The sequence below is a fragment of the Acanthochromis polyacanthus genome, chromosome 3 (assembly GCF_021347895.1).
Source record: "Acanthochromis polyacanthus isolate Apoly-LR-REF ecotype Palm Island chromosome 3, KAUST_Apoly_ChrSc, whole genome shotgun sequence".
NCBI classification, from domain to species: domain Eukaryota; kingdom Metazoa; phylum Chordata; class Actinopteri; family Pomacentridae; genus Acanthochromis; species Acanthochromis polyacanthus.
Genome location: NC_067115.1, coordinates 28,829,686 through 28,842,511, shown reverse-complemented (window position 1 = coordinate 28,842,511; position 12,826 = coordinate 28,829,686). Strand labels below are relative to the sequence as shown.

General features: G+C 38.6%; 2 protein-coding genes across 2 annotated transcripts in view; both read left to right on the top strand.

Moving 5' to 3' along the window:
• Positions 1 to 12,826, top strand: part of psip1a (PC4 and SFRS1 interacting protein 1a) — a 259,251-nt gene that overhangs the window by 33,163 nt on the left and 213,262 nt on the right. The gene's annotated exons all lie outside the window — the stretch shown is intronic.
• On the top strand, positions 537 to 11,319 carry LOC110957071 (tetratricopeptide repeat protein 39B). The gene is made up of 17 exons (XM_022202912.2): positions 537 to 2,924; positions 3,108 to 3,212; positions 3,370 to 3,501; positions 3,597 to 3,673; positions 5,344 to 5,473; positions 5,577 to 5,682; positions 6,529 to 6,594; positions 6,701 to 6,809; positions 7,973 to 8,040; positions 8,126 to 8,185; positions 8,279 to 8,440; positions 8,527 to 8,618; positions 8,707 to 8,827; positions 8,910 to 9,021; positions 9,107 to 9,224; positions 10,437 to 10,553; positions 10,740 to 11,319. The coding sequence occupies exons 1-17, from the start codon at positions 2,839 to 2,841 to the stop codon at positions 10,852 to 10,854; spliced, it is 1,776 nt and encodes a 591-aa protein (XP_022058604.2). The 5' UTR covers positions 537 to 2,838; the 3' UTR covers positions 10,855 to 11,319.

Below are 12,826 nucleotides of genomic sequence, written 5' to 3'. Positions count from 1 at the left end.
TCTAATTTTCTGAAGGTGAAACTGCAATAAAACGTTACAGTCAAATTACAAAAAGACTTATGTCATAAAAATGGAAGCTGATTAAACTTTCATATTTATCCAGTTGTGGACTGTTTTACTTGGAAACATTATGAGCTTTTATCACTCCATTAGCTCCACTCTCTAAAGGTTGAATGGGTAGAGTGTCTAGCAGCAGGAGAAATTACAAAACCACTGGTAATAATTACTTAGGTCAGGGCATCACATGGATGCTGATCAGTAGAAACGGTAACTAAATCTGAGTTAAAACACTCCTTGTGCTGTAGTTGAGCTGGATTTGTCCCTAAATTACTTTAAGTGTTGTACAATATTCTGTGACTTACTTCACTAAATCTTTTTTTTTTTTTTACTATTTCCTGCTTCTTTTTCACTGCACTATTTACCCACCCCTTTAGTCTAGTTACTTTTCAGATACTCCATAGAAAATGTTTATAAAACTATTCAAGATTTAATATAAATGTCATCTAATTTTTTTGCTGGGCAAAAAGCTGCACTACAATTGAAGTTTTTTTTAAAAATGATTCTGATAATTTTACTGAAATAACAAAGTTAAAAAAATGGTGTCCAAAGGAAATTTAGGATTTGTTGGGTTTCTCTGTAGGAATTTCACAAGATCTTCACCTTGCTTGAGATGAAGCAGAGTTTTGTATTTGCTCCATAGAAATAAAATTAAATTTAATCTTTATGAAGTAGAAAAACAGCTGAGAAATATTGCTTGATACATCAGATTTAACAATCTGATATGTAGCCTGATTTATCCGCACAGTGGTGATTTTCTCTGTGAAACTTAGGCTGTTAGTTCTTTTGATAGTTGGTGCTAAAAAATAAGTTACCATTCAAAAGTTTGGGGTCACCCAGGCAATTTCATGTTTTCCATGAAAACTCACACTTTCATTTATATGCTAGTATAATTACACAAGGGTTTTCTAATCATCAATTAGCCTTTCAACACCATTAGCTAACACAATGTAGCATTAGAACACAGGAGTGATGGTTGCTGGAAATGTTCCTCTGTACCCCTATGGAGATATTCCATTAGAAATCAGCTGTTTCCAGCTAGAATAGTCATTTACCACATTAACAATGTCTAGACTGTATATATGATTATTTGAATGCTATCTTCATTGGAAAAAACTATTTTTCTTTCAAAAATAAGGACATTAAGTGACCCGAGGTGAGGTAGTGTACCTCAGTTTTTATGCTCTTCATGAATGCTGTGTTTTAAAGCTTTTTAAAGCTGCTGTATTTGTAGTTTCACCAAAGAGAAAGATCTGAATACTTTTTCCACCTCCACTTTTCCTCAGTTTCCACGTTTTTTCCTGCTGGTCCCTTCTATTTGTCCTCTCAGCTTCACAGCCTCTTTACTCACTGAAAGTTAAATGTGGATTTCTAAAACTGAGGAGCACGGAGGAGAAAATAAAAATACAACTGTGAGTAGGATACACTGATGTCCTGTGGCAGTGAGGCAAATTTGAGGGCTGGGCTGACGAAACCAGACAACACCCCGTGTCTTACCTTATAAATATCGAGAGAGGCCAAACTCTGACTGCGTGTAAAGCAGAAAACTTCAGAGGCTCGCTGATCCAATCTCTTGTTTAGTGGTTTCTAGTGCTCGTTATTTGACTTCAGCATCAAATGGAGACACAAGCCAACTCCCTACAGCAGGTAGGTTTCGCTGCAGCTTCTTTGGAGCGTCCACTATTAATTGATTTAGTCGATTTTATTTCTGTTTTTTTAATCTTGTTATTCCGTGCGTAAAATATGGCAATGTTAAGAAGACTTTAAGTTTCTGCATGTGTGTTTAACCTCATCTTGGGCTCTTATTATGACAATATTCAGGAAATGGCATTATTTTCATTAAAAGACCAGAAAAAAAAGCAAGAACAGAATAAATTCCCTCTATGATGTGTAATTCTTCACATTTGTGGGAGTGATTGCACTTGGCACTATAAAAACAACAAAATATCACATTTCAAACAAAGCAAAAAGTGGACAGGTAATGCTCAATGTTGGTTCTTTCTAGCTACAATAATAACAATAAATTTATAAGTAAAAAAGTATGGATTTATATCCTTAATATAACTAAATGTTGTTTCTAGTGCAGCAGAAAAGTTACTATAAACTCATTATCTGAAGCAAAAATGTCATTAAAAATAAATATTCTTGGCATCAAAATGCTAAGTTCAGGAGTTTAGAGGGAATTATCAGTCACTTTTATCTCAGGAATGACAATAAATCTGATCAAAATCTCTGCGTAATCGTTCCCTTAGTCAATTGGCGCCTGTGCGTTTTTACCCGCAGAGCCAACCCTGGATTTCAATCAGCTGATCTGCTTCTCTGCCCAAATGTGTTCAGGTGTTAGAAGTAGAGATGAGGGCTCTATAACATGACTCCAAATGGCACTAAAAGTAGAAAGCAAATGAACTTGAGTTTCTCAACACTGGTTCAAGGTCACAATAGCCAAGCAAGTGTGCTAACAGAGCACAGGGAGCTGAAAGAGAATGCTGGAGATTCACAGTCTGGCAGTGGAGAGCTGGGGCTGCGTCGGGGTTGGTTAGTGAGGAGGGCTGGGACAGATCAGGTGATGATGATGAAGGTGGGAGTGGCTGATCTGAGGAGGCACGAGTGTAGATGATGGGACCACAAATCCCGGACTGAATGGATGAATGAATGAAACAACAGAAAGAAAACCAAAACCGTGACATCAGATTTTCTGACATTTATTTACAAGATCAGCAGACTTATGCTTAACTACAGCCCACAGTGGGCTCTGACTACTTCAAACAAAAAAGCTGACTTATGTACTTTGAAAGGTTTGTTGTGAAGTTTCCCTTTTTCTGTTATTTCTTTCAGGTGGAATTAAGCCATCCCAGTAAGGATGGACTGTAAGTAAAACTAAAATGTGGCTTTTATTCTAAAAGGTGTTCAGGAAGGTGTGCATGTATTTCAGTGATTCATAACAACACAATCGATAATCAGACACAAGATTACAACAGACCTTATGCATTATAAAACTTGTGCATTATAAAAAAATGCATTCGTCTTAATTTGCTACTCTCCTAATTCAGATCCCCTGCAGTAGATTTAGAGGCAGCTCTGAAGGATTCCTCCGCTGCCCTCGATCTGTTCCTAAACAACAGGTTTGGGGATGCGCTGGCTCTTTTAAAACCCTGGTAAGTCACTGGTAGCATTTTACTGAGTGGTATTGTTTTTACTTCGATAATATCAAGAACAAGAAGAACCACAGAGCATCATAACTAACAGACCAAACACAAAGTATTTGGACTTGTTTTTTTTTTTAGAGAGGTTTACTGTATTTATGTCCTTTAGGAAGGACCAGAGCATGTACCATGCAACGGGCTACAGCAGCATCTTGGTGATGCAGGCAGGTATGACCTTTGAGCCAAAGGACATGGATGCTGCCATGACGTCGCTGGGAGAGTCTCTACAGATCTGCCAGAGGTACGGATTGACAGTTAGATCAGTGGTTTCATAAAGTGTCAGATGTAACGTGTTTTTGGTAGTTTGTGACTATAAACATGTGCTTCTTATCTCAGATTTCGGAAGAAAACTGGAATAATGGAGAGCTTGACCAACCTATGGTACAGACAACCAGTTGAAAATCTGACAGAAGGTGAGTGAAGGTGATATATTATTGTTCAAAAGTGTGGGGCTAAATTAATCAGAATTACAGTCTAGACATTGTTAATGTGACAAATTACTATTCTAGCTGGAAACAGATGATTTTTAATGGAATATCTCCATAGGGGTACAGAGGAACATTTCCAGCAACCATCACTCCTGTGTTCTAATGCTACATTGTGTTAGCTAATGCTGTTGAAAGGCCCATTGATGATTAGGAAACCCTTGTTCAGTTATGTTAGCAGATGAATGAAAGTGTGAGTTGTCATGGAAAACATGAATTTGTCTGGGTGACCCCAAACTTTTGAATGTAAGTGTATATTTTAAACATAACAATGTAGACAATCCACAAGCTGCACCTTTCTGACATTAGAAAATGCAATTTGTTGCAGCCTATGATATTTATGCAGAATGTTTAACACAAGGGTGTCAGACTCATTTTAGTTCAGGGTCCACATACAGGCTAGTTTGATGTGGACTGGACCAGTAGAATCAGAGCATAATAACCTACCCTATAATAACCACTACTGCAATTTTTCTGCCGTGTTTTACTGTAAAAAAAGTACATTCTGAAAATGTTCATATTTAATGAACTACCTTCTTACAAAACATTATGAACAACCTGAAATTTCTGAAGAAAAAAGTACAATTTCAAGAAGAAAAGCACTCAGAAAGCGCAGTACTTCACCAAAGGTGCTCAGTCGTTGTATCATTTCCGACAGCTGAAGTCATGGCGCTGTAGAATGTGGCCATTTAATTTAGATGTACTCACAAACAACATGACATTGTGCTGAGCACAGGCATGTGTTATACATGTGTACATTAGGTATGGATACTGAATCACGTGACCTAAGTATGTAGCAGCCGGCGGGAATTGATGGGACTAGGAAACACCCCCACAATTTAATCAATTGTTGCTTGTGTCATTTCCAATGAATGAATTCCGATCAATCCGCAGCAGTGGATTAGTAGTAATCATGTGATCGTCAGCAGACAGCTGATGTAGTGTTCACTTGTTGTCATATTTACAGTGACACTGTGCCGCTATCTTGCAGTGATGCAGAAATCTTTATCAAATCCGTGGATCCAGACTATAAGCTGCATCACTGCCACAATCTAATCACTTGGACCTTGTGTAATTTCTGACCTTCCCTGAAAATTTCATCCAAATCCATTAGTTCATTTTTGATTAATGTTCCTAACAGACAGACAGACAGACAGACAGACAGACAGACAGACAGACAGACAGACAGACAGACAGACAGACAGACAGACGTACACCAATCATCACATCACTCTGCCATTCCTTAGCAGAGTAAAAACATTATGCCTCGGTTTATCATTTACGTGTTACAAATTACAGATCACAGTGTTTCTACAAAGGCACAAAGCATTTAGTCACAGGTATCTGGAACTGAATGACATAGTATTTTACTTTATAATCAAAAGAACTTGTCAATATCTAGAAGTTATTTTAACTTACAGTTCAAAGTACAAAAAAACAATGAATAAAGCATGCAGGCCATATGTTTGACACTACTGGTCTAACAGAATACATGCAGCTCTGGCTTGTTGATTCAACCCCTTAGCTGAAAAACATGTCTGTTTTTTACATAACTTTTTTTTAAACAACAATGCATGACCTTGTATTCTAATTCACAGAAGAGATGCATGCAGAACTGTGCTATGCTGAGGCGTTGCTGCAGAAAGCTGCTCTCACCTTCCTGGATGAAAGTATCATCGGCTTCATCAAAGGAGGGATGAGAATCCGAAACAGTTATCAGATTTTCAAGTACGTGGAAGTCACCTTGGATAGACTAAAAAAAAAGATGGAATGACACAATCGTATCTGAGGGAATTTAGATGCATTTTAAAACATTGTCTCTCCAAACCAGGAACTGTCACACGATGGCAATTGCCACGAAAGAGGGGGGCAGTCAGAAGAGCACACATGTTCACTTCAGGGGCGGGGTCAGCATGGGCATCGGATCATTTAATCTGGTGAGAAGAACAGAATACATGCAGTCGTACAAAATATTAAACCTACTTTTGTGTAGATTGTTTCATGAAGAAATAAATCCACACTTCTACCAGCACTACTGATTTACAGCGATCAGCAACAACATTGTGGCCGCTGACAGGTGAAGTGAATAACATCGATCATCTTGTAATGCAGTGTTCTGCTGGGAAACTTTGAGTCCTGACATGGTATCATTATACTGAGATGAAGATGGCCAGATGAAAAAAATGATATCTTGTATTTCAGTACAGTTTAAATCTGCGTTTCAAGACAGAAAATGGAATTAATAGAGAGTAATTTTCCATTCCTCTGAAACACACATCTAAAGGTGACATCACACTGGCCCAAGTGGGGATTTTCATTTGCTAGTATGAACTATGTGCTGTCAAAATTCAAATTTGTTGACGTGCTTTATTTAGAATATGTCACCAAAACTATGGAAAGACACTTTTAGAATACGATACTGCCTCAAACAAAAGTTCTTTATTTTATTGGTTTATTAGTCTTTCTATTTTAGGCTGAGAAACATAACATTGGTGATGCAGTTTTTTATTTTGCTTTTATGCCCAGTTATTCACTTGGGTCATTTCTTCCCACTCTTGTTGATGGCCTGTTAAAGTCACAAATGATAAAAACAGCAGAGGAGTGAGAGGAATTTTAGCAGCATAAAGGGAACCAACACAATGTTAGGCAGGTGGCCATAATGTTATGCCTGATCGGTGTACATTGTGACTGAAGTATTTAAAAAAAAAAAACTCCACTGTTATTAGCACATAAGTTGTTTCCTAATGAAGGAAGCCAAACCAACTGTGTGTTTCTGTCGTCAGATGCTGTCTCTGCTTCCGGCCAGAGTCCTCAGACTGATGGAGTTTCTGGGTTTCTCTGGAGACAGGGTTGGTGATGTCAATCTATATGCAGACACAGACCTCTTGTGATGATGGCATTGCTCAAGGGAAGGTTTTTGTAAATTTAAAGAATGGTTTGCTGACTGTCTTACAGGAAGTGGGTTTGTCAGAGTTGAGGGAGGGAGCAGCCAGCAGCAGCCTACGCTCCATCCTCAGCACCCTGACTCTGCTGATGTATCATCTCTACATCACCGTCATACTGGGTGAGCAGACTGTGACGTCAGGCCTCAGTTTCTTTTTGATTTAAATCCCTTATTCAATAGTAAATGATGGCATTTCTCATTTGTCTTGGAGGTTTTAATGAGGGAAAGTCATTTATGTTCTGACAGGAAATCTGGAATTAACATCAACATGATTCAAATCTTTTACTAAACACTTTAAATCCACAAAACTACAATAATTCAGCAGGTTTTTCCTCTATAAGTTTGACTTACCCACAGGATTGTGATTAAAATCTCAAAGTTTGACTTTATTTCACAAAGAGAGCAACTGCTTTCTCCAATTATTAGTCATCCATAAAACCAATAATTGATTAAACTTTCAAAATCTTAGAGTCAGATTTTTAGAAAAATATAAATTGCAGCACAAAACTACAGAATATTTGTTTGTTTATTTAACAAAGCAAAGCAAGTTTATTTATATAGTGCAATTCATGTACAAGGCAATCCAAAGTGCTTTACAATGGCAAAGAAAATCAATAACAAATATGATTTAAAAGCATACATAAAAATCACAGAAATAAAACATAATTTAAGCAAAAACATTAAGATAAAATTTTATGATCATAAAAACAAAGAAATAAAAACTCAAATAAAAAGATAGATAAAATAAAACCCCTTTAAAAGTTAGTCATTAATCAAAGGCAACAGTGAATAAATAAGTCTTTAACCTTGACTTCAAAGAGCTGAGAGTTTCAGAAGTTTGGTCCGATGTGGAGCAAAAAAACTGAGAGCTGCTTCTCCAGTTTTGGTTCTGACTCTGGGGACAGAAAGCAGACCTGTACCAGAGGACCTGAGTGATCTGGACAGTTCATACAATAAGAAGGAGGTCACTGACATACTTGGGCCCAAAACTGTTCAGAGCTTTATAAATGAACAAAAGTATTTTTATCAAGCTAACAAAAGTATTTCTAGCCTCTGAGAGAGCGGAAGTCAGTGCAAAGAACTCAAAACTGGAGTGATGTGATCAACTTTTTTAGTCTTGGTGAGGACTCTAGCAGCAGTGTTCTGGATCACCTGCAGTTGCTTAATGGACTTCTCAGTTAGACCTGTAAAAACATTGTTACAGTAATCAAATCAATTGAAGATAAATGCGTGGACCAGTTTTTAACACACTGTAGGACACTGATTTCTGATTCTTCTCTAAGGTATTGGTGATGGAAACCTCACTGAGGCTGATACTCTGCTGGAACCCTACAAGCAAAAGTTCCCTAATGTGAGCAGTTGGTTTATTACTGATGACTATTTTATTGCCTCCCTCGGGTATTATACTTAATTCATTTCCATGATTTTGTCCATAGGGAGCCCTCATTCTGTTCTACACTGCAAGAATTGCTGTGCTCAAAGGAAACTTCACCTTTGTGAGTATTTTTGATGTTTAACTGTATGCGTTTACGACAATGCTGCTCATGTTGCAGCAAAACCAAACTGAAAACGTCTGGACTTCTCGGCAGGCCCAGGAGAAGTTCCTGGCCTGTATTGCCTCTCAGGAAGAGTGGCGTCAGATTCACCACCTGTGTTACTGGGAGCTGATGTGGGCCTACTCCTTCAAGCAAAATTGGAGAGAAGCTTATCGATATGCCAATCTGTTGTGCAAGGAGAGCAAATGGTCGCAGGTATTTCCCTTTGTGCCATAGTCAGCTGTCTGCCACCTTCTGCACAGTATTCAGTGTGTAACATTCTGACACATCCTTTCCCCTAGGCCATCTATGTATATCAGAAGGCTGCCATCTTGAGCATGCTCCCGGAGGAAGAAGTGACTAAACTGGGAGAAAATGTGGTAGAATTATTCAGGTGTGTTGTGGAAAGAGTAATTACTCATCACTGCTATTCTACAGGCGCACTGATTGTTAAATTTTTTTGCAAAACTTGTCTTTTGCAGGCAGGTGGATGGTCTCAAACTGAGAATTGCTGGGAAGTCGATTCCAACGGAGAAGTTTGCGGCAAAGAAGGCTCAGAGATACTCTTCCTCTAACCCTGTCAAACTAGTCGTCCCGGCGCTGGTGAGAGCACACAAAAACTGTGGACCAGTGAGCTTTTTTTTTTTTTTTAAATCGCAAACAACAACCATGTTTTTTCCTCCAGGAAATGATGTACATGTGGAATGGCTTCACAGTGGTCGGCAAAAGACCGAGGTTGATTGAAGGAATCTTGTCAACTTTGGAGAAAGCTGAGGAGCAGCTCCAACAGGATCCAAGTGAGACAAACAGCAGGAAATCACAACACTGGATGTCATTTTTTTGTACCAAAGTGAAACTAATAGTTTGTTGTATGATGTGCAGACCCATCAGAGTATCACCTGGATGACCAGTGTGTTGTCCAGCTGCTGAAGGGTTTGTGTCTAAGAGAGCTGGGCCGTCTGGTTCAGGCTGAGATCTGCTTCAATCACGTCATTTCCAGGTGAAGTTGTCTTTAGGCCGCTACAGCACACACATACGACATCATTGAAGTCTCAGCACAATTCCAACAAAGTCCTCCATAGGCCTCAGAATACGTTTCCTGGGCACAATCCCTTCAGCACAGAATAAAGAGGATTTTTAGTAAAAGTGTTACCTTTACAAGAGCCAATCAAATTCATACTGCCTGTCCAAAAAAGTAACCACTTGAATTTAACTAAGCAAATAGGTAAGAGTCTTCCATTGAATAATTACTGCAGTGATGAATATGTTTCAGCTGCAACAACTTAGCTGATGCAGTGAGGAGCTTCTCATTTTTGAAAAAACATGTCAGAGGACATATCCTTTGGAGATGGAAAGGATGTTAATCTCTCTCACAAGGGTCAAATTATTGTCCTGCTTCAAGCAAAGAAAACAACTAAGGAGATTTCTGAAACTACTAAAATCAGGTTAAGAACCATCCAACGCATTTTAAAACCTGAAGGATAGTGGTGAAGCATCATCTTTGAGGAACAAATATGTTTGGTCATGTGGTCTGATGAGTCCAGATTTACCCTGTTCCAAAGTGGTGGGTGCATCAGGGTAAGAAGATTCAGATTCAGATTCAGAATCAGAAAACTATTTGTCCCCAGGGGGCAATTAAAAAGGCACATAGAGCAGTCAGTGCAACAATGACATTTTAAGAGATAATGGTAAATGGTCTGTATTTATATAGCACTTTACTATACCTGCAAGGTACCCAAAGCACTTTACATGATACATCACATTCACCCATTCACACACTGATGGCGGAAGCTGCCATGCAAGGCGCTAACCACGACCCATCAGGAGCAATTCAGGGTTAGGTGTCTTGCTCAGGGACACCTCGAGCACGACAGGGCGAGGATCGAACCGGCAACCCTTCGGTTGCAAGACAGCCACTCTACCCGCTGAGCCATGCCGCCCCATATAGGTGGGGCTAAATATACCAGAGAGAGGTGGATGAAGTGATGAACTCATCATGGCTAGTAGCTACAAGTCTTTGGGGGTTAGGGTTATGATCTGGGGTTGGTCAGGTTCAGCAACGTTATGTTCCCAAAGAATGAGGTCAGCTGACTACCTGATTAACATGACTCTACCTCTGTGAGGTGGTGAACAACTGAAATTAAATTTGGATGTTGTCTTTGTCTTTCAAACAGTCCTGAAATGAGAACTATATTGTTCTACTCTTTTGCAGTGAAAGTAACATAAAGCATGACAACTATCTGGTGCCGTTCACCATGTACGAGCTGGGCCTTTTGTACAAGAAGAACGGTGACATCAGCAAGGCCATCACCGTGATTGAAAATGCCAAGTAAGTTTTTCTCATCCGAGTTTCTGAATCAAATTTGGTTTTAAAATGCATGTTGAAAGTCATCATTTTGAAGTTGTGTCAAGGGATGATGATATGCTCAACTGGAACCAAATCAGCATGATAAATAGCAGTTCCAGTTGAATAGTATTTATAAAACAATCGTCTCATCATTGACCTTATTTGTAGGACAAACTACAAAGACTACAACATGGAGTCAAGACTACACTTCCGCATCCATGCAGCTCTCAACACCATGGGCTCCTTTGCAGCCAAACTTCCTCCTTCACGTACGCCGGCTTAAAACTTGACCGAAAAGAAGGTAGAACCCGACACAAAGTCTCTTGACAGAATTACTGAAGTAGCATCGGCTGGCTACGACAAATACTCTGTACTGTACAGCTGGTTGGAACCAGGATGATGTAAATGTAAAGTGAGAATGCTGTGGATGAAGAGTTAAGCAGGACTTGCATTAGATGCATGAAAGAAGAAGAAAGAATATCCTGGAATTTATTGTACTCAATGTGTTTTCCTCCTTGAAATCTCTGAATCGTCAAGCTTTAGACCTGACTCACTTGCTGTAATCAATGAGCTTTAACTGTATTTCAGTATATTAAAAATGCTGTTGTTTGTATAAACTTTGTCTTCTGGTGGAGTTCAGTCAAGCTAACAGTGTTCTGGTGAATAACTGTTCATGATTTTTCCTGTGTGGCATCAATCTGTCTCCTTTAATAAATAACATTGTGGAACTCTGTCAACAAACAATTCACCTGAGCAATGTTTTTTTGAATTCATGCTTTTGAAATTGGGCTCATGAGCATGTGAAGGTCAGAGATCGAAAAGAGCGGAAAACACTACAACTCTTTTTATACTTGTCAGTTAGCAGTCCCCTACATAATTAGGCACAAGCTCGTTATTTTTCACATTTCTCACGACTGCGCTAACAATTTCCAGTTCACCCTAAACCTACCCAGTTCCCAGAAACAATCTTTTACTTTCAGGTCGACTCCCTCATAAGACCCAGTCCTCACCCAGTTTAGAAGTGTTTTTTTTTTTCTCTCTCTCTGTTTTCTGTTTTCTGTTTTTTACAATACTGCTGCTGGTTCCAATTTTCTGCCGTGTCTCCACCCCACTCTCAGTCTTCCAGGTCCCCCATGTCCACAATGTGTGTGGAATCAGAGACTCCAATACCAACTGTCCACAGTCTTCCCTTTGAGCGCTACATGAATGATCCTGTAGACAAGGCCAAGTTCTGGCCTTAGCTAGGTTATGGCCTTTGTGGTGTTGATACAATCAGTAATGTCTTTCTGGTTGTGTACTTAAGCATTTGCTAAGCTACAAACTTGTTATTTTTTATCTTTCTCATGACTGCACCAACAGTTTCAATTCACCTTGAACTCTTACCCAGAAACAGCCCATGATTCGTCCCTATATTTTCTCACTAAGCGCTGAGTTAATGCACATAAAAGCAGTATTTCTTAACACAGAATTTTCTCAATAAATCTTAAAAATCTCATTAGATCTGTTTTTGATAATGACACTAAATGCATCCATGTAGTTGTAATAGTTTCATTTGATCAACTACACAATTCCTTTCAAAGGTTTCCCTGAAAAGCAGCACTGCATGATAATGTCATAGTTAATATATAGGGAATAGTCATGATCCATTTAAAAAATGAATACTGTGTTAAGATAACACAAGATAAGACAGAAGAAGCATAGTTGAAAATGATCAGAATTGCAATAAGATCTTTTATAATGTAGAGCAGGGGTGTCAAACATGTAGCTTGCAGGCCAAATACCGGCCCGCCACAATGTCCAATCAGGCCCACGGGACGACTTTGTAAAGTGCAAAAATTACAGAGGAGAAATTAACTGCACTTTGTACATTTGCAAAACTATAAATTTAAAATAATTTGAAGATGGTGACAAGTTGTTTTGATCATAAAGTAAAATATTTGATTGCTCGTTGTTCTTGTGTCATTTTGTGTCTCATTTTTGTAATATTTTGTCTTGATTTTGTGTCTTTTGTCTTGGTTTGTCTCATGTTTTTGTCATTTTGTTTTTCTTTTTTGTCTCGCTTGTGGTTTTTGTCTTATTTTCCTCATTTTGTGTTTTGCTTTATTTGTTGTTTTGTGTATCGTTTTTGTCATTTTGTGGTTTTTTTTGTCTCGCTTGTGTTGTTCGTCTATTTTTTGGTTATTTTACTTCTTGCCTTTGTAATTTTTTTGCCTCGTTTTTGTCATTTGTCCATTTTTTGTCGCTTTGTCTAATTT

Coding starts and splice junctions, on each gene's coding strand:
- LOC110957071 (XM_022202912.2), top strand. CDS start 2,839: ATGTACTTTGAAAGGTTTGTTGTGAAGTTTCCCTTTTTCTGTTATTTC. Junction 8,441..8,526: donor AGGAGAGCAAATGGTCGCAG/GTATTTCCCTTT, acceptor CCTTTCCCCTAG/GCCATCTATGTATATCAGAA. Junction 10,554..10,739: donor ACCGTGATTGAAAATGCCAA/GTAAGTTTTTCT, acceptor CCTTATTTGTAG/GACAAACTACAAAGACTACA.